The 26,725-nt window shown below is 42.8% G+C and overlaps 1 protein-coding gene across 5 annotated transcripts in view; it reads right to left on the minus strand.

Annotated features, from left to right (window-relative positions):
- Positions 1-10: 10 nt before the first annotated feature.
- Positions 11-26,725, minus strand: part of LOC120831536 (ras-related protein Rab-27B) — a 34,108-nt gene continuing 7,393 nt past the window's right edge. The window contains exons 2-7 of one of the 5 annotated variants that reach the window (XM_040197040.2): positions 18,438-18,703; positions 9,051-9,222; positions 6,570-6,658; positions 5,508-5,611; positions 5,152-5,275; positions 11-4,396 (exon numbers count right to left, since the gene is read on the minus strand). In XM_040197040.2, coding sequence (XP_040052974.1) covers positions 4,210-4,396; positions 5,152-5,275; positions 5,508-5,611; positions 6,570-6,658; positions 9,051-9,203 — 657 coding nt within the window. In that variant the 5' untranslated portion in view covers positions 9,204-9,222; positions 18,438-18,703 and the 3' untranslated portion in view covers positions 11-4,209. Of the gene's footprint in view, positions 4,397-5,151; positions 5,276-5,507; positions 5,612-6,569; positions 6,659-9,050; positions 9,223-9,360; positions 9,385-9,449; positions 9,746-11,485; positions 11,649-18,437; positions 18,704-26,725 lie in introns of those variants that run through there. The other 4 variants (XM_078088471.1, XM_078088473.1, XM_078088472.1 and 1 more) reach the window with 4 other exon arrangements.

The following is a 26,725-nucleotide window of genomic DNA, read 5'->3' on the forward strand; positions in this document are numbered from 1 at the left end:
CAAGGTAACACAGGATAAAAACAGATTTATTTGCAGCTCTGACATCGGAAACATTAATCGCATCACAGGTAATTTCATTCATATTTTGTGCCAAACATGCTGATGTTGCAACAAACACACACATACACACACCGGCATCGATAGACAACAGTTAAAACTGAAGAAACGTGTATAAACTGCAGGCATCAGTGAGAATTCACACACAGGATTTCCAAAAATAAAATCTCTTCGAGGTACTTGGATTGATTAGTTGTTTTGATATATGGAGCACAACATCACGTCTGGTCTCTTACCGTTGTTTAGAATGCATGAATATTTAGGAGATCAGAGAAGTTAATGGCAGGTACAACGTGACTCTAAACCTTCAAAGTGAATTCAAAAACGCCTAAAACTTATGGAAGAGATGCTCAATGGAAAAACATGATTTACAGTGAAAATGAAGGTAAAATATACCAGTACATAACGTCAGGCGTACCAGTGGCGTACAGTTCTTTACAAGCGTAAACTTTTGACCAAATGATGTCATGGCTCTCTAGAGTTTCCAGTTACTTCTTTATCAGAGTTGTAGAAATAACTGGAAACTCTAGAGAGCCATGACATGTTCTTTACAAGCTTAAACTTGAGACCACAACTGTATATACCAGTATAAACCAGTGGCACAGCTCAATACTGAATGGAGGGGACATAAAGGCTTGGATCAGTTTGTCACAATAATGGAACATCCATCTAGGAGGTGACGAGCGCCGGGAATTTGGAGGGAAGTTTCTGGTGGATCTCAAAGAATAATTTTAGTGTTTCATATTTTTTCATTTGTAATTGCATTTAAACTAATTAATTAGTTGCCAGTCATACGGATACATGAGACTGCAAGTGTTCTATTGAGTCATTTAAACTGTTTAACCGTATTTTTACCAAAAACTTGGTCACTTTTTTTAAAAAACAGTAAAGATGACAACCTACTGGTAATCAACACTAAGTAAGGGTTAAAGACTGCACTAATCACATTTTTGTACTAACAACTGGTTTCATAAGATGAAATGTGGCCCTCATAGTCTCATTATACAAAGACCTCCTAACTCACTGTTTTGGTTTCCTGGCAGATTTAGTGTGCGGTTCAGTCACAGTCGCCCTTCCAGCAACTTTGAGAACCATTAAAGGAAATCATCATCACCATCAAGTCTTGCTTGAGACATGACTGAAACATTAAGCAAATAAAAACAGAGGTTATTCTCTGGACACGGCGAAGACAAAAACAAAGTTAAAAAGAGTGTGAACATCGGAATAAGATTCATTTAGAAACACAAACTAAACGTTCAACAATTCCATTGGGCCAAAGTAAAAAAAAAAAAAAATGTAATTCCGCTTTGACCACTTGTCTCGTTAATGAAAGTTTGAGCAAAAGAAAAAAAAGTGGAAACTATAAAGGAAGCAAAGAGGATCTCGCCACGTTGTTTCTGTGAGTGTTCAGAAATATGCAACCTGTGCTTTACAAAGACGAGACTTAAGAGCAAGTTGGTAACCAAAGCAACGCAAAAGACGCACGATACACAGAAGTTCCTGGGAACTTCACATCCGCTGTAGTTTGGGAGTGAACGTTACGATGCAAGCCGGTTCCTTTTGTCTTTCTAGACGGCACGTTTATATTTCGAGAAACTGCAATCAAAGAGCAGCGAGTTTTCAGAAACGTCACTGAGCGACTGTTTCAGAGGGAAAACACGTCGACTCCTTTTCCATTTGAAGAGGCAGTTTTTCCTCTGAGTGAACAACGTAACGGGGTTCAGATCTTGTGATACTTCCAAATTTGGCACGCTGGTAAACCAAAGATTTATTTTATGGATCAATCAAGTAAATAGTAAAATATTACTGATAAAAAGGACTTAATCAAATATTGAAATGTAACTATTTATAATCTTTAAAATGACCACAGCAGTGTTTAACATTAGTAAGCCCACTCAAATGTTCCTTAACGTTACTTTCGACCCACCTGGCACTCTGGTTTCTGTATAATACTCTAATAATCAGCTCACTGGAGGAAAATAGGATCCAGCTGCAAGGCGGCAAGCGCAATGTTCTTTTTTTGGCGCAATTAAAACTGTTCAACATTTTGATGAAGTAAGGCAGATCAAGTTGTTACTTGATAAGATGAATTCTGTGGAGTTGCGCTTAAAGACAAAGAGATCATCTTAGACCATGTTTTGACTGTTAAAGGTTTTTTTGCAACGCACAAGCATGCAGCCTCTGGACAGGAACTCGAAGGAAGTTACGGAGTAAAGACATGACATAATTTATATAGGTTACCAGCACAGCTGCAGTTATATAGTTTGTTATGCAACGACAAAGTGTTTACCAACCACACACAGAGGATTGGTCCGCGATAACTTCCATTGTTACGCCCAAAAAGCATTAAACAACTTCTACTGTACTTCTTTAAGGGTTTAAGGGTCTATTTTCTTCATGTTAGTGGCCGATTTTGTTGATAAATTGGTGGTTTTGGGGTTAACAAGACAACCGAGCTCGAGAGCATTAAAGCGATGACGAAACAAACTACAAGTAGAAATGCAGTCGAGATTTCCTCCTGGTGTGACGTGAAGGATATAAACAAATGGCAACAGAAATAATAATCTATGTTTTATATTTAATACATATAAATAGTTGGTCACTTTATATTCTTACAACATTGGTCATGTATGAAGTGATAATTCTCATTATCTGTTAGGGGGTGAGGGGTCATTAGGGGAAAATCAGCTGATCGGGAGGCTGACGTCACATGACTGGCACATTGCTGCTGAGATAATGGAATCCTCGTCTCCACTTCAATTAACTTTTTATTCAATACCTTTATGTTAAATTACACAAAATATGCATTTGATTTGTAAATAGCCAGTATATTTGTTTAGTCTTTAACGTTGAATCCCCATTGCTTTCCCAGTTTGCCAATTTATCACATACAGACATTATGTATGTGGACACTTTAGAAGCCAAGGCAGTAGATCCGTTTGACACTATATCCTGCTGACTGTAGACTCACATGTCCCATGCTGTACCCATATTAGTCCTACATATGAATGGTACATAATCAGCCACGTCCGGCACCATCAGGAAAACACAACGCAGAGACAGCTGTGCTGCAGCAAAGATCAACGTGGCTGCTGACAGGGAGCAAAAACAGCCACAACAAAGGAGATAGCATGAGCCATCTCTGCATGCAGGGGTGCTGCTGTTCCGGCGAGAATGATAGAAAACAACATTGTGATATACTTTTCTCAATTTGAATCCTTAAAAGTTACCAAAAAAAATGCAAACAGTCTTTTTTTACTCTGAAACAAATCATCAGCTGCTTTTGGTAACATAGCGATATAGCACATGTGTGCACTTCCAACACTGCCAGGCATCAATAGCCTTGAGTTAGTTTGTTAGCTGGGCCTGTCCAAGCAACATGTATTCCTAGGTTTTATTCAAAAAGGAGTGTCAACATTAATTGTCAATTCCAAAATAGTAACATTGTTTAAAATGAATATACGGTGACATGATAATCACTAACATCATCATTTATGAACAGCAGCACCTCTCACTCACGAGTCAAAGACCTCCACCATGACAGCCTATCACATCGAAACGCTATTTAGTGCATTTTTTAGGAAACAGACCAGCCAAAAAAACACTGCTTGGAGCACTGAAAAGTGATTATACCCAACTAGACAAAGTAGACAAAAAAAACTAAACTTGCTGGTCGCACAGCTGCTCGCTCTGATCCAGGAGGAAACGTTTGAGAGAGGACCGTGACTTTGGCTCCTTTACACAGCCAGACGTTAAGCTCTTTACGCCACAGATCAGACAGCCAAGGCACATTACGTGTCCGACAGCGATGAAACTGTCCCCTCCGGTTTTAATTTCCTCCTGAACAGTCCTCAACGGAAAACAGGCTCAGGCTGTGTTACCTCCAACATCCACCAGAGGGAGACCAACCTGCTTCAATGCCCTGTGGCAGAGCGCGTGGGAGGAGAGAAAACGACGAACACAGCTTGGACGAGGAAGAAAAGTGGACCATGAGATGGTTCAAAGTAGTATCTTAGAGATGGGATTGGACAGGAGAAGATAAAGAAACATGCAATCAAAGAGGACGGCGGAGGAGGAGGTAAAAGAAGCGGGGAATGTGGCGAGTAGAAAAGACGGACGACTGAAGCGCTGACTGGTCGTTCCCCTCTCCGTCTAGCATGCGCATTTCTTCTCGTTGGGCTGCGCCTCGGCGAGCTTTGTGGCCCCGTTCCCGTTGGAGGGCTCGGCGGGCGGTTTGTCGACGCACTGCTCCATCCTCTTCATGACCAGGTCCAACAGGGTTATCACCGCCTTGTCCACCTCGGTACCCGTCGCTGCACTCGTCTCAAAGTACGGGATCCTGTGGGCGACAGGAGCAGAATTATCAGTTTAAAAGGATGACTGAAGACAGTTTCCCAATTACTCCCATCAGTTTTTTTAATTGATTTCATATAATCTCTTTTTAAATCACCCTGGATAGACTTGCAAATATATGCACGGCCCATTAGAGACAGCAACAAGCAGCAACAAGGGAGCTTCATTGTGTTCGTCAAAGCTTAATTATTTGAAATTTGAAATGAAATTATCTTAAATGCTCCTTTAAATTATCTTAATTACTCCATTCCGATTTCTTATAATGAATGAACCTCGGGAGGCTTTAAAGGGCCTAACAGGCACGGTTTGCTGGAGGGGGTTGTTTCTGCACAACATGTTAAGACAAAAGTTTGAAACAATCAAACTCGCGGAACAAGGAAGCAAAAGGTTAAATCTCTGGCCGATTCGGACAGAGCGAAGGCATCACTAACTCCATCTTTAAACTATTGTTTACATACGCTGCCCTCGGCCTCAGATGTTCATGAGTCCCTTCCCCCTTGAACGGTTCCCCGGAGATTAAGACACATTTGATCATTTCCTGCAACAGTCTGATGTACTCGGGCAACACAATTCTGAGGTCTTTGTTTCCTGAAATATTTTTTACCTTGTCCAACGGGAAGTTTGGAAATAAGAGTTGAGTGATCCTCATGGGGCATGCACACGGCCTGCCTTTGGTGTCTTGTCTCACCGCGCCGCTCACAGTCAACACTTAACTTGTGTACTTGGAAGTTAGAAACTTACCCGTATTTGTCAGCCAGCTCCTTGGCCTGTTTCTCCTGAACCTCCCGCTGGTCGGCCAGGTCGGCCTTGTTTCCTACCAACACAATATCTGGGTTCTCGCAGTAGGCATTGGCCTGCAGCTGGCCTGGGGAGGAACGCAAACATTCAAAAAAAAAGCAAACGAATGAGGCGCACGTGGGAAACAGAAAAGTATCTTTGCACAGCTGAGTGATGTTTCTGGGGGAACGTCAATAAAAGACAAAGAAAAATAGTATTAAAGAGTTTTTAACAGCACCGTAGAGGGGTGAACTTTGACCTGCAGCTTACACAAAGGCGCTTTCTCAACACATAACCAAAATGTGAGGTTAGAAACGTACTCATCCAGTTTCTGACATTGAGGAAGCTCTGCTGGCTGGTGAGATCAAACATCAGCAGGAATCCCATGGCGTCCCTGAAGAACGCAGTAGTGAGGCTGCGGAACCTGAAGCGCGCGCACACACACACACAACGGACAAGAACAAAATGAACGCCACACGGGAGCAGGGGACACCGGCGCTGAACAGTGGTCAGTGCAGCGAACGAACATTATGACAAAATAGAAGTGAACCAAAGCGACGCCTGAGCTGGGGACACGGGGGTAAGTGGGGGGACGCGCACTGCACGTGCTGTGCGATATCGGAGCGGATGATGGCGGGCAGAGAACAGGAGACCAGGGAGGGGTGTGGTTTACGCCAGGTAACCGTTACCACCTGAACGGACTCAAGGACGTGTGAAGAGGAGGACTTGTGTCCCAGGCATTTTCCTAAAATCAGCAGACCTCTTCTAAACACTTTACAGCTAACTGGTATCATATGTTGGAGGAACACGTGAGGCCTCTATGTGAGCGGGTATTATTTTATGTAACTCAATTAGTGACTTTATTTGAATAGGCTTGGAATAAACAAGCTTTGCATAACTCATTTTGCTAAATCGTCCCTCATATGTGATACTTAATCCTTTTGGTTCTGATATTATTGCTCAGAACCAACTAGACTGATAGTTAGAGACCAAAGTAGTGTATTATTGTATACACAACAGAATATATTGTGCATACAAAATAAATTAATATATATAAAAAATAAATAAATCGATCTATCAATTAAAAAAGTATAAAATGCAAATATTGCTAATAATCAAGCTTCATTGAGCCAAACTGTTATGTGGCATGCTGGGCTTCTGGGTAATTATTCTGCGTAAAGGAACCAGTGGTGCTCCATCAGGAGAGGGTTTTTTACACTGAGCTGAAGAAATAAAGTCAGAATCATGTAACTTCCACTGACTCATCGTACAATGAGTCATCAGTTCTTATAAAAGCCTGCCACACACACACACACACACACATTTATTCAAAAAAACGCTAAAACTAATGGGTTTAAAGGACATTGGGACGAGCAGCTCACCTCTCCTGTCCAGCTGTGTCCCACAGCTGGAGGTGAACCTTGAAGGTTTTCCCCACGGTCGTCCCATTGGGGTTGGCTGCGGTGTACATCTGGAGAGAGAGAGAGGAGCTAAAGCTTACAGGCAGCCGTCTGCGGACATCAGACGACTTTGCTGCTCCGTCTTCGCTGAAACCGATTACGAAACTGGACTCTGCTTCTCACAGCACATCGCTGCACGTGATAACGCGCGTTCCCGAGTTTTACAGTCCTATGTAACCATTTTATAAGCAACAATGATCGTGGGTCGTCAGCACGGCGACCTTGACTCTGGCGCGATGAACTCCTGTGAGTGGCAGCCGGTGGCGTTTGTGTCTCTGCTGGAAGCTTCGGGCGCCATTCGCACCTCGTACTCTCCCAGATGAGGCAGCGCTCACAGCAATCACGCCCTGGGGTGCGTGCAGCTCAGTGTTCTACGTGGCGGCGGAGGGATAATGAGGATCCTTGTGCGTCGGAGAGCGCGAGTCCTCCCTGGTGGGACCCGTGGTGCAGTTCGTTGTGGAAGCCGAAATGGTCAGAAAACTAGAAAAAGTTCTACACAAGTTCTGTCCATTAACCAATTAAGCTTATTAAAACGTATTCAAAGACCCTTAACTGACTCGTCACCATTTGAGGCCTGAACAGAGCGAATACGTCGGACTGTGTGACACAATCTTTGGTCTGAATACTATAAATAACTATAATCTATGTATGAATTCAAAATATTGTTGTAAGTCAGCTCAAAGTCATTTTTTTTGTTGTCCCCACACACAAAAGGGCAGCCGGAGTCCCGTTAGAAACGGCCATGTGCCCCGGGGACCCCGGCTCTCGGCAGATGTTAGCTGGGATTGACTGCAGCCCCCTCGCGACCCTCTAAGATGACTGACGGACATGCTCACTACATCCAGCTCGGTTTACAGCAGCTGGAGATTTTGCTTCATTACGGCGCATCACAACTGTCAGTTCTGCTTCAAAGGCTGAAACTGGCCCACATTAATCTTCAGTCTCCATTAGAAAGCCCTCAGGAGACGCCCCTGACAGCACTGAGCTACAGCTGTGATCCTACACGTCTATTTCTGTTTCCTCCCTTGACTTCTGAACACTGGGTGTGATCTAAACACACACACACATCAAGGACAATAATCAACCCTGAGAGTCATCTGGAGTCATTATGCAGGTTAATGCAGCATTGTCAGTTAAAGAATAGCACCAAAGTGATGTTAATGGGTTAAAGGTGTTAAAGGGTTGAGTTACTCCCTCTTCATTACGACTGCAGACCTGTAGTTAAAAAACAACATTGTCAAGTTTGCAGACGACACAACAGTGATCGGTCTCATCAGCAAAAAGGATGAGTCGGCCGACAGGAAAGCGGTCCAGCACTCGGCTGAGTGGTGCGCCAACAACAACCTGGCACTCAACACCAAGACGACCAAGGAGCTCATTGAAGACTTCAGGAAAACAAACACTCCATCTCCATCAACGGGACGGGGGTTGAGTGTAGCTAGCTTCAAGTTCCTGGGTGTCCACATCTCCGAGGACCTCTCTTGGACCCTCTTCTCACTGAGGAGACTGAAGGCCCATCTGTCCCCTCAGATCCCGGTGAACTTCTACTGCTGCACCATCGAGAGCATCCTCACCAACTGCATCACGCTGCGGTACGGCAGATGTCTGCGGAGGGCGCGCGGCATCGGGAAGGACAACGCTCACCCCAGCCGCAGGCCGTTTGCCCTCCTCCCCTTTGGGAGGCGCTACAGGGCCCTCCGTTCCCCAACCAGCAGGTTCAGGAACAGCGTCTTCCCTGCCACCGTCACCCTGAGGAACTCTGCACCAGGGTGAAAGCCCGCCCCCCCCCCCCTTACACCTCTCCCACTGACACACGACCTTCCAGCCACTGAACAGTCTGCACTTCGAATAATGCCATATTTGCACAACTTGCAGTACCGTGTCATCCATATTTACAACCCTGCAGCTTAACGTATATACTGCTCCATGTATATTTCACACTGTACATTTATTTATATATACTCTGCACTTTATCTGCTCTCTTGCACATCTGGTTAGATGCTAAACTGCATTTCGTTGTCTCAGTACTCTGTGCAATGACAATAACGCTAAAAAGCTGCTGTAGACGACAATAACAAGGGAAAGAGGTTTAGGAACTTTGAGGTCATTCATGGACTTTGGACCCGATTTAATTGTTTTCCGGACAGTTCTTGAACCGTGATAAAAAACATCTGGAGCCTGGAAACCCGAGTAAATAGCACTTAAATGCCCTGAACGGGTTTTGACAGACATTATAATTGTAGTAGTAGTAGTAATGATTATAATGTTGCTTTATTAAACAAGAAAATAAAAGTAACGAATATTGTCTCTATTATTTCTTCATTCCTTGATGAAATATTTGGTTGAATTCTCAATGACTAAAATAACTGCCAGCTGCAGCCCAGAAAGAAATAAGGAACTTACCACTCTCTTTTCCCTGAAGTCGATGCCGACTGTGGTGATGAACTTGGGGTTGAACTTGTTGTCTGTGTATCGGTACAGGAAGGTGGTCTTGCCCACGCCGGAGTCCCCCAAGGCGAGGAGCTTGATAAGGTAGTCATAATCCCCTTCAGTCATAGTGATGCCGGTTAGAAACCTGTGGAGGACAGAGAGTGGAGCGCGTTAAGAGAAATCCCTCAAGTCAGTTTAAGGCGCTCTGGGGACGTGAGGTCACGCGAGGTAAATAAAGAGTGGAAGAAAAGACGAGAAAAGGGACAAACACACAAACACTGACATCCGATGTTTGAGAAGTTGAACAAGCCGATGAGGCGAAAACACACAGAGCGACGGGAAAGAGATGCTGTGCGTCTGTTGTATAATCACCGTTGAATTATGGAAGTGTGGTCAGAGGGTCGCCCTTTCCATAACAGGACTTCCTGGGAAAATGGTCAGTGTGTGTGTGTGTGTGTGTGTGTGGGAAAGCAGTAGAAAATGAAGTCTGCCTGGGCGTCAGCTAGTGGACACCAATAGAGAAAAGGAATGTTGTTTTCATGAGCTCTTGAACAAAGAGAGAACCCATCCACTGAGTTGTAGTCCGTTTGCCTCGTGGCCAAATGTGATACATTTAGAAGGAGAATCACAAGACTCTAATTCACTCAGCTGAGAAGAAGCACACGTAACACTGGGCCGCATCACAGTGAATATCTCCTCACAATGACCTCCCTGTACGACGAGAATCAGAGCCTGAACAGAATGGAGCAAAGAGCGGCGCTATAATTCAACAGCACTCACTCCTCATCTTTACATAACGCAATTAGTTTGGAATAAATAGATTGGCATTACTACGGCTCACACAGATGTCACGTTATGTTCTTTTTTTAGGCACATTTCACTTGGATCATTTGAGAGGATCATTTTGAAGTGGTCGTTAACGTCCAAACTCTGCAGGCATCTGCCGATTATTTCAGAATGGTTGCAGGCGAGTGTGTGTCCTAGTACAGCTGAAGCTATCGGAATCTAGCCTGGACTGATTCAAGTTGAAAGTATGAGCTTGTATTATAAGCGGAGCAGATAGAAATGACAACAACAACCCCTTTGATTTAGCGCCAGCAGCAGAATCCTTCACGCTGTGGCACAGCAAGGCTTCCCCTTCATTTTTCATAAATGTTACAAATTGTCATGTTGACCAGGTCGGTGTGTCACAGCCGACTGTTACGGTCACTGGCCCTTCTCACTATTCGGATTTGAAACTAATTTCATTATTTAATTACGTATTGAAAATAAGATAAACGTAAGTTTATTGACATGCACTCGTTGACGTCCTGATGGCACGTCATCAATTAAAAAAATTGACAGCTCTGCGTTGTTGGACAACTAACAAAAACTAAAGAGCAAACACGATCTTCTCTGTGCCAAATGAATGAAGTGAAACCAGTGGAAGACCTCACGACTTGGGCTTCTAGCATTGTTTTACACTTTGCCGCCGTATGACAGTAAACCGAAGGGAGCTGGAGCCAATTGATCTGCGGCCTGAAAACCAGGGACGTTTGTAGTGTGATCATTAGGACAGTCGCGATTCCCCCGAGAGTGAAACCGTTAAAAGCAGCTCGGTCACCCTGACAACGAATCAACAATCTTTAAAATGAAACAAAAGACGCAAATGAGGAGCGTTCGTGTTCTTAATCGTTGTGGACCATTTGGTTCGGCTTCTCACAGGGTGCAACAACAACAACGCGGCCGCGGCGCTGGTTCAGATGTGTTCGAGGAACATCGGCCATGTGGCAACTCCTTCGCCTTTGAAGGCACCAGGGGAGTCGTTAGTGATCTTCTGCTGTACGGCGCAGCGTCCACTACTGCAGCACAGGGGTCGCATCACTAAATGCCTGGAATCTACTCTCCTCCGGACCGTTGCAGGACGGGTGGACGTGTGTACGTGTGTGTGGGAAATGCCTCTTAACCCTAAAGGCCAATACAGGCGGCTTCTGTCAAATAGGAGGAGGAGCCTGAGCTTCTAGCACCCAGTGGTTTGTGGCGGTGTTCTCTGATCGCGCTCTAAAAGGGCTCGTGTAACGTTCAATACAGCCACTTCCCCGCGTCGGAGGTTATACACGTGTACATAATCAATATCGTGACCGCAGTCAACTTTGGGAATTCCACTCTACAAGTACCAGATCAATGTCAGTTCACGGAGTTTACCCTTTTAATATCTATTCAGCCTGATCTGTGATCTATCGTTACGGGTTTTCCCTATTTGATCGTAATCAAATCGTTAGTAAATAATAGTCCTCGCTTTTATTCCCCTTTGAACTTTAAGTTTATTCAAAGAGCACATTAAAAAATTTCAAACACATTAATGGTAAATAAAAAAAGAAAAAAGAAATTCTGAACACGTTATAAATATACAGCGAATGAATTCCCACCTCATGTTACTTCCGCAGCGTTGACCATCTGAATGCTTTTGTAGTTCTTTTTAGCCGTTATTAGCAATTTGAGTACCATCCTCAGCTGATGCTGATGTGAATACTGACATTGACTTCATGGATTCCACCTTATGACATTTTGGACGATGTAGTTTGTGCTGCTGAAAAAGAAAAACAAGAGAAACAAACAGTGGCGTCCTGCAGCTTAGAGGAAAGCTGATGTTTGAGTTTTTTTATGAATAAACCTCACGAGCATCACTATCAGAGAATCTATGAGGAAGTTGTGTTATGTGCTTCCTCCGCTCGCTTACATCTGTGAGATGAAAAAACACAGCACACCGCTTTCAGACCAGCAGCTACCTGAACGGGCAGCCTCGTAGTGTCACGGCTTGTCTATTAGAGGCCTGTTTTGACAAATGTTTAAGGATAAACCTCCACAAAGAGCGACTGCACTAGTGACATTTATTTTATTAGAGAAACTGAAGTCTTACACTTTTACATCTGAAGCATCAGAAATCTTAACGGCACCTTCCGGATGTCCCCGACTGGCCGGAGAGCTTCTGTGTACCGGCTGAGGACTCAGAGTACGGACTCACTCTACTGGAAAAACCAGTCCTCTCAAATGTTTGTCTTTGACGTTTGCATGACAGAAAGACAAATCGACAAAACGCACACAAGAAAAAAAAAAAAAAAAAAAAAAGGACGAGCGTCAACAGATCAGCTCGCTCTGTGAGGGTGTACTCGGGCATGTGAACAAGATTGAGAACCACAACGGATATTATGTCCCGGCTCACTATCACATGCTTTACATACACACTTTGTAACACTACTCTGTGATACAAGGAGAGACAATCGTCCAAGTTTTAGCTGATCTGCTGTAACCAGTGACGGCTGAATCTCATTATATATCTTGAAAAAACTTTTGTGGGTAAGATTTACGCTCATGAACCGCGTGATGACTTTTACTTTGGTAACTTTTTCTTGAATGATATCTTGTAAAATGCATGTTTTTTTGAGAGAAACATGAATAAATACAGATATTATTTCATAAAAAGAAAAAATATCTGAATGGAAAAACAAAATCTCAAAAGGTTTTGGATTTTTAACAAAAAGAAAATATTAGGGGAAAAACGAAACGTGAATGATAGGATTTAGAAATTTGAATACTGTAAGTTAGGCCAATTTCAAGAGTGACGTGGAAAGATGTTTTACCCATTTCAGTGGCAAATACTTGGAAGCAACAGCTTAAACTTTAAAAACGTTTTATATCAGAATGGGGAAGAAAATTGGTGCATCTCTAAGCAACCTGACAAAATATCAGGGTCACATTTTGACAGAATGCCTATAATTATTTTATTTCATGCAAAACAAATAGTAAATAGAAGTTAATAGATAGCAAAGAATATGTAAAATGTCACATGATTCATTTTGTTGAATTCACAAGACAAGAAGAGTGATATTTCCCATGCTGCTCCAAACACACTAAGCTTGAGGACATGCTGTCCATTCAATATGAAAGATTAGGCATGAAAGTGCAGATTGTGTGAAGGATTACAGTACGTTTGCACCAATGATGTACAAATATGACTCCCGTGCACTAAGAGAATTCAAAACGTGGAACCTTGGAAAGCTGGTTTCACTGCACAACTGGATGTGCTTACTTTGGTCATTTAAAGCATACGTTTATATCTTTGCAGCTCGGTAATAAGAATTGCTTTGATCACTTGTTTTAAATGTGCGCTATACATTACAAATTAAGACCGGTTTACTGCTGGAGGGTAACTGTACTGATCAGTAATAAGCCGACAATTTAGCTTTGCTTACCAGCATGCAACCGTGCGGTGTGTTTTTTGAATAAAACACACTTCACAAATAAGTCACACAAATAAGAGACACTGGAAGGAAGATGACTATTCAATTCAAAGAGTTTTTGTGAAATAGTCAATTATGGTAGAAAAAGAAAGAACCAAACAAAAGCATAAACTTAACTCAATACTTTCTATCTACCAATTACTGCGGATGAGAAAAGACGGTGTTGCGCCTTTTGGGGTTCATTAGATCTTCATACATAATGCAACAAATCTATAAATCATTCATATCAGTGTAATGTGCTTTTATCCAAATCCAAGCAAGATCTCCAAATCAAATGTATTCTCCTAATGGCTGAGGGCTTTGTATTAGAGTGCACAACGTTATGTTTGGGGTTTTTAAGATTTTGAAGTGAGTCTACGAACAAACGTTTCAGTTTCATCAGTAAATGTGTTTGTTGTATTTGGTTTTTTGAATGCATTGATGGCTCCGCTTTGTACAGATAGTCAGTTCTACTGAAAGCAGCTGGGGAGAGATGGCAGCGTTAATTATTGATCATCTTCTCACTGAAAATGCTCATCCTTACCTTGGATCAAGGTAGTTTCCAAAAGAAGAGTAAACATTTTTTAATAAAAGCCACATTTACAACATGTAGCTCGTCGTATTGCAAATGTGACAGAATGGAGCATTCATGACATTGGAAACGTTATGAATAAAAATACCAATAGTGCCGATTTGATTCCTGAATTATTTCCTTTCATTTTGTTTAAAAATGAACAATAGCCTCAAATTAAATCTTTTCATTTTTGGATGGTATTACAAAGTGTATTTCTATACTAAAAAGGTCCCACATTTCTGGGTTCTGTGACAGAAGATGTTGAAATCAGAAGGATCATAACTCCAACATATGAAGGTTGCTTGTATTTCAGATAGGGCTGTTTGTGTTTTCCCAAACAGTGGTTTAAAAATGTTTTTTCCGCCCAATAATCTAATATGCATTAAAGGGTCTGAAGACCTTTATGTCGAACTGTGGCTGAGAAAGATCTTAAACAGGTCAGACAACTGATTTGTTCTCCATCTATTCTGCTGAGGGCCTTGTTGTCGCTTAATTTATTTGTCCATTTTCCAGAGTCAACAATCAATAACCGCTAACATGAATGAGGATTGACCCTTGATTATCCAATTTGTCCAGACGTCTTCCAGGTTCACCTCCCAGATTGTTTAAAACCTTTCAAACCCACTTAGCAAAGCACCGAAGCAAATTCGATAAGACCGAGCAGAGAGATCACTAAATTGAACTGAAAAAGCATCTGGATGGCCCGCGGAGCACGAGACGCTCAATTACCACGGTCACCTCGAGCCAGTCCTACGGTGAAGGAATCCTCCTCTGCTTGTGCCAAAAGATGGTTTTATCCACCCACTCTACCTTCCGTCCCCGGGTCTAAAGAGGAGCCGGAGCCCGACTACATTCAGCAGTCCAGTGGCTCTTTGTCTCAGAACCAGATAAGCGGCGACACACTTGACTCAGGTGTAAAGAATCGACCTATTATCCACCTGTGAGTCCTACAAGGACTTGCTCAATCCCTCCTTAATCCCACAACAGGAGGTGGGCTGATGTCTGTGCAGGCGGCTCTGAAAGGGCAGCACGGATAAAGGAGCACTGCAGAAGGTGGATGAGGGGGGCAAATAACAGGGGCGGCAGGTCTAAAGCAACACACGGGCAGGCTGGTGGTTCGAATCTCAGGTGCCAAAAAAAACTTGGTTTCGTCGTCCAACCAACACCAGGGTCCAACAAAAACTACCCAGAAGCCACAGTCCAAAAATCCATGAAATGTCTCATGGATATTTCTGATCTGCGCACGCACGCATCTCCACTGGGAACAACAACACATGAGGACGAGTGACTGAACAGATTGTGTTTACAGTAGAGTGCTATAAAACCTGTGACATTTCCATCTCAACCAATATGTTCCGCTAGTCTCTGTCCATGGTTGTGGTTTCACACAGCAGAGATGCTGGACTCACAAGGGTCGTGGAAGCCTTCCCATAATATCTGTCTAGTGCTTCTCTGCCGGCGAACAGGAAGACAGGACTTGTACTATTGAATGGTTTCTTTGCAATTACATGGAATTATTCGGAACCATTCTGTGCTTCTCCTGCAAATAGGACCTCCAGAAACAACAAACTGCACAATAGAAAATACAAAAGTAGAAGACGTGACTCTTCCGTGAAGGTGCCAAAAGCAGTGAAAATTTCAAATGGGCACGAACAAGTAACATTCAACGAAACGAAAAGTACGGAATATAAAACTCTTACTGTCCCAAAATATAGTGTCGATAAATCCAACCACATGAAAGCTGATCAGATGGAATCTGACAGATGATTGTAGCAGAGGTTCAAAAGCTGTTATTTCTAGTAGGTGTTGGTGTGGCGCTTATACTATAAGTGACTGCACAAAAACCACATAACAAAGCTAGCTAGTGTTTCTGGAGAATTTGAGAACTACAAGAAGGCAGAGCACACTGTTAGATACGCACCATTTTTAAGGGGATATCGAGAAGGGATTAAATAATGTATTTATTTTAGGTTAGCAAGTCCATCACTCCTGACAACCAGATCAAGAGGAAAAGATCCTGATGAAAGAGTCCACGTTAATAGTCAGGCAGTATGCACGACCACAGGCTCCAGACTCGGGCACCGCTTAATAGAAGTCTTTAACTGTATTAGTTACATCTGCGTGTCAGAAAGTCTCCTGGGAGGAATGTCTATCATGTAATCTACTCCATTTCCACTTTCTGACACATCAGTCTCCACCCTTTTCAGCATGCGAGTCTTCACTCCTGTTGTCGCTTCTCCTCTCCCTCGATTCAGTGCTTATCGAGTCGGATGTCACGTGATTTGGGGTTGCATTGTTGGCGCCAGGACAGTGAAACACAGCTTCGTTATCGGGTGGCGCGCTCACGCTGCTCTCCACTGTTTTCCTGGATGCCAAAGTAGGTCAAATTAAAAAATAAAGCACAATCACCCACTAGCGTTAGGACTTTGGAAAGCAAACAGATTATCCATACATGCTGCTTTTGCTTTTTAATGATTGTGACAGCAAATCAAAACTACCAATGCATCTTCCATTCAAAATGAGCTATTGATGAACATGTTCAGTGAATCCACCTCCACGTTGACTCGGAATGATGAGAGTTCAGGGTTCTTAAATAAACTGTTGAAAGTCTGGATCAAATAAAAATAGGATCACCGATATATACAATTCATGAACAAGAATCAAGTATTAAGAAGGGCTTACGTTTGAAAATAAGGCTGCTGCTATAACATTATAATAATAATAATAATAATGCTTGTTGATCTCCATAAAATTGCTGCAGCAGTGAAGCTGTTAAAGCATTTTACTTTACTACAGCGGCTACCTACAGGAAATGCTTTCCACACAACTTCCATAACAGCGGCAAAAATTATTTTGATATTTATATATTTTCAGGCAACTGGAACCACAAACAAGACACGTCCGTGTGAGTACAGAAAACATTACATATTCATTTACTTCATGAAGAAAACAACGCAGTTAACTTTTCCCTTGTTGACTCCGACTAAAACATGTTTTTACATCCATTTAGTCTCCGTATCCTACAGCTGATTTCTACATTTATGTCTTTGACAAACTCACTGATGCTTCCTGGCAGTGCGATTGTCCAACAGTTTACGTAGTCTGCTGCTGTATGGCGGCAAGCTCAGATTTTGCTAGTTGAAACTAATAATTTAAAAAAACTCAACCATAAAACGGCCTTTTCAAGAGTGAACCACGGCTTGGGTTTCCAAGTGGTTTCTTCGAGAATACTATAGTATTTTAAGTAAGTAGAGAAGTATAGGCGAATTAAACGTATCATTTTTATGCATTCGTTAACATTAACCAGCAAGACATTAATGTTCTTGTGCATTAGTGTTTATCACCACATGGTGCTTCATATACTATAACAAAGTCATTTTTTTAAATGGCTTATGGAGTATCACCATGTGCAATGCAAGTCAAACATTTACCTCATGATCTCCTCTGTTATAAATCATAAAAAAGGGAAGTGGTACAAGAGCATGAGCGAGAATACACAGTCACATTGAGTCACATCCAGCGAACCCTGCAGCTAATTACTGTTTGCCAACAACTCACAGGCTGCAAATGACATGACTTTGCCTCAGAAGTTTAAGCGCTTTTAAGATAATATTGTTTCAACAAAGCTAGTGGGCTGCTTCTTCTACACAGCACAAGAGGCTTCTCTCACAGTGCAATTCACTGGAAGGAAAATATGTCCTGAAAGATAATTAAATACATCAAACGAAAGAAAAACCTGACCTGAAAGAGGTACAAATTCCTCTGTTAATGCATTCATTTATTACAATATATATACACAGCGAGTCTGCTTAGTATTAGTTCTGGTGAGATGAGCTTTAGAAAGACAAGGTGGAGGAACGTCTACCTTTTACCTAGCGTTGTGAGCTAGATACATTTCCCGATTAGATAGATGTTGTTTTTGAGGTTGACTCAAAGTAAACATTGATTGAAGGAACGTTAACTTCACACTGCAAAGGTACCGCCGCTAACGGCTTATGATAAGTCGCCTGGCTTTGGCAGGAAAACTGAACTTGTTGTTAGGATACTTTTCATAGTTGAAACTTAAAATATCAAATAATTTAAACCACTTTTCCAGATGTAGAACACAAAGGGTTTTGCTTACGTTTGATTTTTTTTACTGACTGATTTGGTAAAACCGCTCCTTGTTTCAGATGACACGAAACAACTTGGACAAAATGGATAAATAACAGCAACTAGAAGTCAAACTGGTTTTCGAAACACTAAGTTTGTCAAAACAACATTCAGTAGTAAACAACTGTTGACGCTTTCCTTCAGATCATCCCCACTATCATGAGACGGAGCATGAGAGAAGAGGCGTGACCAGAATCCAGATAACAAGCGGCCTGGACGATGCAGGAAACGGTTATCAACTTGTAGAAAAAGATGTAATCACATTCAACAGCTACGGATGTGCGGCCGCATGCCTTCTAAAGTCAGGAAACGCGTGTGACACGTCCTCGACGAACTGGTTAAACGAACCCCGTGCTGAGGCTCTGGGCTCCTTACCTCTCAGTGGCTCCTTAGATGATTCCACAGTGTGAGATACGAGCCGTCCAGAGCAGCGGACCTGCATCTACACCCACGGACCTACCGAGCGGCTGACTCCACGGCGGAAGGAAAGACTGGCTGGGAGGCTGGATCACCGGATCACCGGATGACTACTGTTGAGCTGAAGGCGGCAGAGCAGAGAGCCACTCCCCTCGTCCAGCAGCTGACTCGCTGGAGGCTCAGGCGGATGACTGTGGCTGTCTGTCTGTCTGCGTGTGGTTAACCTGGACAGAAAGTCCTTATTAAATAAATTAAAGATTGAGCAACGGACAAAAGATCAAACACTTTACTCACTAAATGATAATTGGCTACCCAATTTAATACCTGATTAAATGAACTGACTAAGGAATCAACAATTTGAAAACAATGCCTGACTAACCAGCGAACCAACTAACGAGCATAACGGACCGCTGGAGCGACGGACGACTGGTTTCTCTCATTAACCAACCAGCCAAGTAGCCGACTGACTTGACAGACGCAGTTTTGAGGCTTCTCTCTTTCTGCTCCTCTGTGTAATAAAAGGGTGGAGCAGGGATACAGTATGGAAGTTGTAGACACACACACACACACACACACACACACACAGGCTGTGTTTAGCAGTAGTAAAACAGGACGCAAGTAACACATTTAGGTAAGGGAGCCGATGGTTAAAATCTTAGGAAATTATAGTTGCCATAGAAAAAAAAAATCAAACAAAACGATGTATTCCGTATGCAGTAAAAGTATTTCTAACTATGGAATGGATGATGAAGAAGCCAAAAATAATTGTCACTTATTAATTGGTGCACGTGGTCCTCTGATAACATACTTTAAAATCTGATGCTTCCTTTTAATGGCAAACTAATCCCGTTATCCAGATTATTTTACTGTTTAGTTTTGGTAAATATAATATATTGATAAACACAAAAATATTTACCAGAGCTAATTGGGTCTCATCCGAGCCGCATATTAGCCGCACGTCTTCGGCTTCATTTGAAACATCGATCACTCAAAGGGACGCTACCGGCAAAGGTCAGGGAAAGAGGACGAAAGGGTACAGACAAGAGAGACAACTCGCTTTGCCTTTCTTCTTTCTCAAATGTTGACGTATAGACAAGGGAAACTGAGTTATATCACAGACTGCGCCGTTATCTATGGGGCGCCGGAACAAGGCAGCCCCCACTAAAGGAAATGTTTGCCCCAATTTCCATTACAATGGATTGATTTTGGTGGATAAGGTCACTCCTTAATTCATTCTGCACTTAACTGAACCTAGAGTTTCTTAATATATACATATACACATACAAAGCAAGACCAGAACATGTAGTGTGAGTTTGTGAAGACGCTCAAACTGGTTCTACGGGACAAGTGGTTTAAAAAGCTTAAATAATGAGTGAGGTAATGTCTCCTGTCCAGGCCATGAAGCATCATGCAGCTCATGTTGGTGACCTTTAGGCCTCTAAAAGGTCACCTTACCACAACAGTTACCATGACAAAAAAACACCACTGAAACAGTGACGGAGGGAGACAACACTCGGTAATAATAATACAATACTATTCGGTTCTCTCTGGTCTTTAGCTCCGGTGATACCCGGCTGGATCTGGTTGTCAGGATCAGATCATATCTCCCGTCCCGCTTTTCCTTTGATCAAAAGTGCCGGTTGGCTGGCTGCATGGAGAACATTTACTTTAGCGGGGCTACAAAGCACGGAGAGCTTATTTGCATAGCAGATATGGTATTTATCTGTGTTCCACATGACTTGTTTAATAGGAAAATGTATGGAGAGCATGCAGAGGCAAGAAAGGACGCTGCAGCAGACCATGGATTTACAGAGACAACAACCACTCACATCCCGGAGATTAAAATTTTTATTGCCGAAGCCTTCGTTGAGACATTACACAAGCATGTGTGCGTCTTTCCTCCCATCAAAGCACCAGACTCTCCCTTCCCCCCCCGGCAGTAGCAGAGATGCTTTAAAACATTTACCATCCCTCATCTCCCATCGGCTGAATGCGTAAAGAGCAACCCGGTCCAAACCAGTCTGCCCAGACTTTGACATTAAGCGCGAACGAGTCCGGGACGGAAATTCCCAGTGAACCAGAGAGACGTTTTAAAAAAATGAATTGTGTCAACGCATTGGATACCTCGGTCTCATATAGAAAGCACTCATGCTCCTAACAAGGACAAATAGTGTTTTATGGAAATGAACTGACGTCACAGAACCGCGGAGCCAAGGAAGCAAAACATTTGGAAAAACTAAGGAATAGTGTAAAGGTATGAAGATTTTGTACAAATGGATCCAAACATGCAAAAGAAGCAGTGGTTCCAGGATCCAAAAGAACTTTCCAAAATGAAAAATGTCTTCTTGGTAAACTCCTCTGCAGAAATGAACTCTCAGCTGAGCTGAAAGGCGAAAACAATGAGTCAGTCATGCAACTTTCATTACAACCCTGCTAAAGACACTAAAAGAATGTCCTCCCGTATATAAAACGATTAACCCAGAGACCTACACTCAGCACATCACAACAACAGAGTCCTTCTCCTCCGAGTTTGAAGGCACGTAAGCGAAAGGTCACCAGTTCAAATCCCAATGTGAAGACAAAGCCGCTTCCCGGAAACAGGATCAACTACATCTCGAAAACATAAACTCAACATTACACAAGACCCTCGGATTCCAGTTATTACAATGTTGAAGCGGCGCCGTGCATATTGAAGACAGGTGCCGTTACAGCTCTCCTCATTCCATTGGATTTTTTTATTTATTTGAAGACATGTCGGAGATGATAAATGGCAACGCGATGTGTCATTAAATATTCAAGTCAGTATGTCCAGGTGATACGCAGGCGATTCATAGCCATGCTGGCCAATAGTAGTGATGGTTGGTTACTACTTGAAGGATTGCCATGAAAAGATGCAGTGTTGGCAGGTGAAAAGTCTAATTGGTGCATGTAGTGTAGGTTATGAAAGGAAGAAGACCATCTAGTCACCTCGGAGTCCGTCTCAGTCGCTTCTTACAAACATGTATTAACTGTTTGCAGCCACAAGGTTGTTTTCTGCACGCACAAAGGAGGCCGTTATTGCTCGCCTGCTGATCATCGTGTCACAACGCCTCGCTCTTCTCAGGCCGCCCCGATGCTGACGAGTCAGCAGAAACGGCAGTCGGCGATGTAATGACGAGCTCCTGTTTCAGATTAAGAGCGCCGTTCGAGGCAACAGCAAACCGGTTAGTGGAGACGGATGAGCGAGTGTTCATTGATCGAGTCGGTCTATGAGTACAACGTCGGGAACCGAGTGACGAGTAATGAACTAAAACTATTCGTGTGAGCGCAATTGGAGGTTACAATTAAAATGGATATTTAAAAAGGAAATAAAAACCTGCAAAAAAGAAAAAGGAAAACACTGTACAGCCGGATGGAGACTTTGAGGGCGGCAACTGATACCGTAAGAACAGAACTGGAAAACGTCATTCCACCCAAACCTCGTTTCACTTTAAATGTTGGATTTCTTCCTGTTGAAGCCAGTGTTTGCAACATCTGGATATCCCACATTCAGAGGGAGTGAACACACACACATACGTAAAAAGGGAGGTTTGTAGTTGTAACAAACGTTGAAAAGCATGGAATAAAAATAATGACTTCAACTAAAGCCCCAGAGGGCCGTTTAATGAACTTTGTTTCATGTTTACAGCGCCGTGTAAGAACCGCACCCACGGACAGCTCGCCGACATTGAGGAGAGATTTGCTGATGTGTTATTAAAATCGAAAATCTGTATTGTAATTAAAGTGACGGGTTCTATCAGATTATATGGAAATTTTTTGAACCACGCATGATAATTGAGAAAGCCTCAGCCTTCCTACATCATTTATTAGCATTGCATTATCAGTCCAGAAGACAGGAAAATATAGATGGAAATAGAAAGGAGGTATGCAGGCAGAACTGACAGATGAAGAGAACAGCGACCACAAGGCAGCATATTAAAAATGTACGAGTCTCCAGCATATGTGTGAAAACTTTCAACAGATTTGTATTATTTCTCTCATTTCACACTATGTGACAGAAAAAGAAGCCTCCGTTTGACGTATTACAAAGTTGCGTCAGCTGGAGCTCATCGTAGGAGTCACGAGTCTCCAAATGAGGGGGAGGAAGAGTAGAGAGGAGATGGAGGGGGAGAATGGAAGGAGGACGACGGCAAGGAGGAGAAGGAAAGAAGGGAGGAGAGGAAAGACTAGAAGATATGAGAAAGGGTAAAAGAGAGGGTTCAAGGAAGAAAGGAGGAGGAAGGAATGAAATGAGACACATTAAGGATGCCATGTAAGACAAAGAAGTAGACCGGAAGATTAAAGGTAAAAGGAAAAGTAGATGAAAAACAGGAGGACCGCGTGCTCGGACAGAACACAAAGACGATATAAAAAGAAGGTGTGATTATAAACAAAGGCAAAGTGAAGACATAATTAAGCGCAATTAAAGTCCACTCACGTGTTTATCTTTACTGCAAATGCAATCGCACCGCTTCTGAAATTTGCCTCATGCGCTGTGTGAACAAAAGATTAAAGAACCACTAAAATACAAGAAAAACAACTTTTTTAACCCAAATTCCAGGTTCTCGCTCTAGAGAGCTGTCGGCAGCCAAAGGGAAGGAGATCCAGGGCATCAATACAGAGCAGAGGAAGGAATGGGCCGACACCAACACCCTACTGGCTAACACACCACACCGTGTCACGGAGAACCAGATGAGGCCAGATTTAAGACGGGTCATTTCACACCAATTGTGCGAGCGGACCAATCTACGAGGGTCTGGTCAACGCGCTCTCCGCACGGCAACCTCTGCACCTTTTACGCTCGACCGCGGCTCCTACGCCACGTTGTTACTCCCACCCGGGCTTTTTCTATTGTGACAAATCAAACTGTGCGTCGTGGGAAAAGGCCTGTTGGAGGAGGAGTAGGAGAAAGAAAAGGGGACAGAAAAACGCAACGTGAAAGGAAATGTGCCAGGAGAGTGAGGAAGGGTGTAGAGAATTGACAATGGTGCCGAGAGGTGACACTGATAATCTAAATCAAGCCGTAAACACGCCGATGTAGCGGCTTTAATAGATATAGTGTTGCACGTATGCGAAGAACCTACGGAGAATTAACACCTGAATCTGCAGATTCCTTTGGCAGAGCTCATTGTTTCGCCTTCCAGCTGCTGCTTTACGGTTTTTCATCCACTCGCTGCTCTCAATGGGCCATTTTCGGCGACAGAAAGCGGGCAGTTTTCAGAGAAAAAGGCGGCGAAACCCCACTGTGCACTACAGGCTCAGCACCAAACAGCAGTCACAGTCCACAAAGCTGCACAGTTATAGCAGCTAATGAGGCCGAGACGTCTTCCTCAGCAGATGGTAGAGACCAACACGGAGTTAAGAGAGAGGAACCATTTTACTTACTCACTTGCAAATGAATCATGTCAATTTTAAGGTTGATAATATGTTCACGGATTTTATGGGCACTCAAGGGCTGTAAAGCTGCATCGACAACAGCGCCCGACAGAAAGCAGCGATAAGCCAAACGCTGATAGAATAAAATAACCAGAAGAGTGTGTTTGGAATGGGTGAGAGTTTGTTAAGGCTTTAGTTGAATAAAGTAAAAAAAAAAAAAAGAATGCACTTGTCTAATATTGGGATTTGGACTTAGATAGTTTGATAAACACAGTCGATCGTTACAACAATTTAAACCACGTTTCAATAAAGACACAGAAGATGTAAAGACCGAGAGCCAACACCTCGTCTTCCTCCTCTGAGAGAGCGCAGTGGGAGGGATGGCAGCCGCTGGTGTGGCATCGTGACCAGTAACTCTTTGCACTTGGAAAACAACTCCTCTCCTCCTCCTCCTCTTCCTCTTCCTCCTCCCTCCCTCATTTGCTCTCCTTTCCTCATCGTATCTCCTTCTGCTTCAGTCACCAGGCAACTAGCCTTTCCTCCCTCTCGCTGCTTTCCGTCTTTAGCTTTCATCCGAGTCACTCCCTATTCTCTTAAGCATTGACGCTTCCTCCTTCACTATGTTTTATATAAACATTTCAGTTGAACCTTATGGTAAGGGGAACCCTCAAAACCTTTGGTCTGGCATGTTAACGCCTTGTGATGGATCATTTCTGTTAAATAAAAGTGGTTCCTTTACTTATAACTCACTGCATTGTAAACCGCTCACGGCCAAACAAGAAATACTGACCATGCCGACAGAAGGCTGACTGTCAACGCATTTCATTTTATTTCCCATAGTATGAGCGATCATATTTGTGACGTATCATTACATTACTGCAGTTTCTCTACGTGCAGGGACGTCTGACGTAAATCAAGTCCTCCCAGCGAGAGATGGGAGACGAGGGATCCACACACACACAATATAAGGAAACTCAAAGCGGAAGAAGGATCAGACCATATTTTGAAAGACTTTTTACAGGGAGTTTCTTGGTGGAAAACAAAGACTATTTCAGATTCATTTACCGAGACATGGAACTACTTATCGCTTTGATGCTGCTGGATTCACGAGGCAGGAATGAAAATTCTGACTGCTGACATTCTCCTCTTCCGCCTGTATTTGATTACAAGTATATCAGAATATTATTTGGCATGATAGTCACACATGATCGTGTGTGTGCGCTTAAAATATGGTTTAAATCCTCAAAATAAGAAAACGTAATCCATTAAACAATTTACCTGTTTACTGTTGAAGGCATATTTCTGGTTCATGTTTTTTATACATTCAAAAATATATTGTCTAATATTTACTTATCTAAAATGTTAATAACCATATCAACCTCAAAAACACATTCGCACAACAGAGAAGATGCAACATTAGAGGGACACACACACACACACACACACACACACACACACACACACACACACACACACACACACACACACACACACACACACACACACACACACACACACACACACACACACACACACACACACACACACACACACACAGTGTGGCATGTTTGTGAATACAGCTCTTTCACCGCTGCTGGTTACATTCATTATTAATAAGATGCAATTACTTTCTAATCTGCTGCTTCCTTTTGCAGCACAGACAAAGTCTGATTACCAGACACATGAACACTCCCTAAAAACATTCAGTAAGTATCAAGAAAACATGCTCGGTTTCACTGCATGTGTTACGCATCGATAATCTATCCTTTCCTTTTGCTGACAACTAATGTCTAAAGACGTGAAGCAAAGCAAAATCTCAAATGAATTCATTGTCAATCCAGTTTATCAACACACAAATATATTTGTCCTTGGTGGTTGTAAAAAGGTGATTCCCTCTTACGTGACCTTCCATCCGATGGCGTTTGAAAAATTACAACCCTGCTTTCAGACCATGGTAGTTTTAACGCATTGAAACTAATTTGCTTCCAACCAGGAGAACGTCAGTGACATGCTCCTCAGATGAGAACTTCAAACTGGCACTTTGATGCCTGGCGTTGGGAAACTTGCCGCAGGCTTCTAGGCGTTTTAGTGCCTTGCTCAAGGGAGAGGGACGTTTAAACCCAGGCAGTGAAATCTGGTGAGGAGCTGGATCAAGAAATAAAGTGAAGGTGTATTACATTACGTTTGAATATGTGACTATGGAGGAAGTCAAACTAAAAACCCGTTCTAAAACGGAGTTAAATCTTGGATAAAGTGACACTTTCCACCGCCCACTTTACTCCACCAGGCTCATTTAGCGGGTAAAAGAAAAATAGGAATCCAATTCTTAAAGAAATGTCCTTCTTAAAGAAATGGTCTGTTACTTACAAATACTGAAACGGACACGTTTCCTCCCACGGGGTGGCAAGGAACAGAAAAAAATAAATAAAAAGGACGGTGCTAAATCACAAAATGTCATGGAAGCGGTGTAATAGTAATCTGGCCTTGCCTGAGTGGAGCGAAGAGATTTCAAAATTGTATATATATCTCCATACATATTGTGCAGCACAACCTAAATGTCAGGGTTTCCCCCAGAAACCAGAGGACATTACAAAAGCTGCACCGAGGTGCCCTCAGCCCGTTTGATGCAACAATAATAGAAAGAAAATCTGTCAAAGCCGGTTACAGAAAGATATGAGAGGAGAGAGACGGAGACGTGTTCATCTGGTGAATGCCAGAAGAGCAAGACGTGAGAGATGGAACAGGTGGGAATAGAGACCGCACAGAAAAGGGCCGATAAGAAAGAACAAATGATGGATGAGGGAAAGAGACAAACAACTACAGATTGTGTTCAGTCCCATGTGTTTCCTTGG

The sequence above is a fragment of the Gasterosteus aculeatus genome, chromosome 14 (genome assembly GCF_964276395.1).
Source record: "Gasterosteus aculeatus chromosome 14, fGasAcu3.hap1.1, whole genome shotgun sequence".
Taxonomy (NCBI): domain Eukaryota; kingdom Metazoa; phylum Chordata; class Actinopteri; order Perciformes; family Gasterosteidae; genus Gasterosteus; species Gasterosteus aculeatus.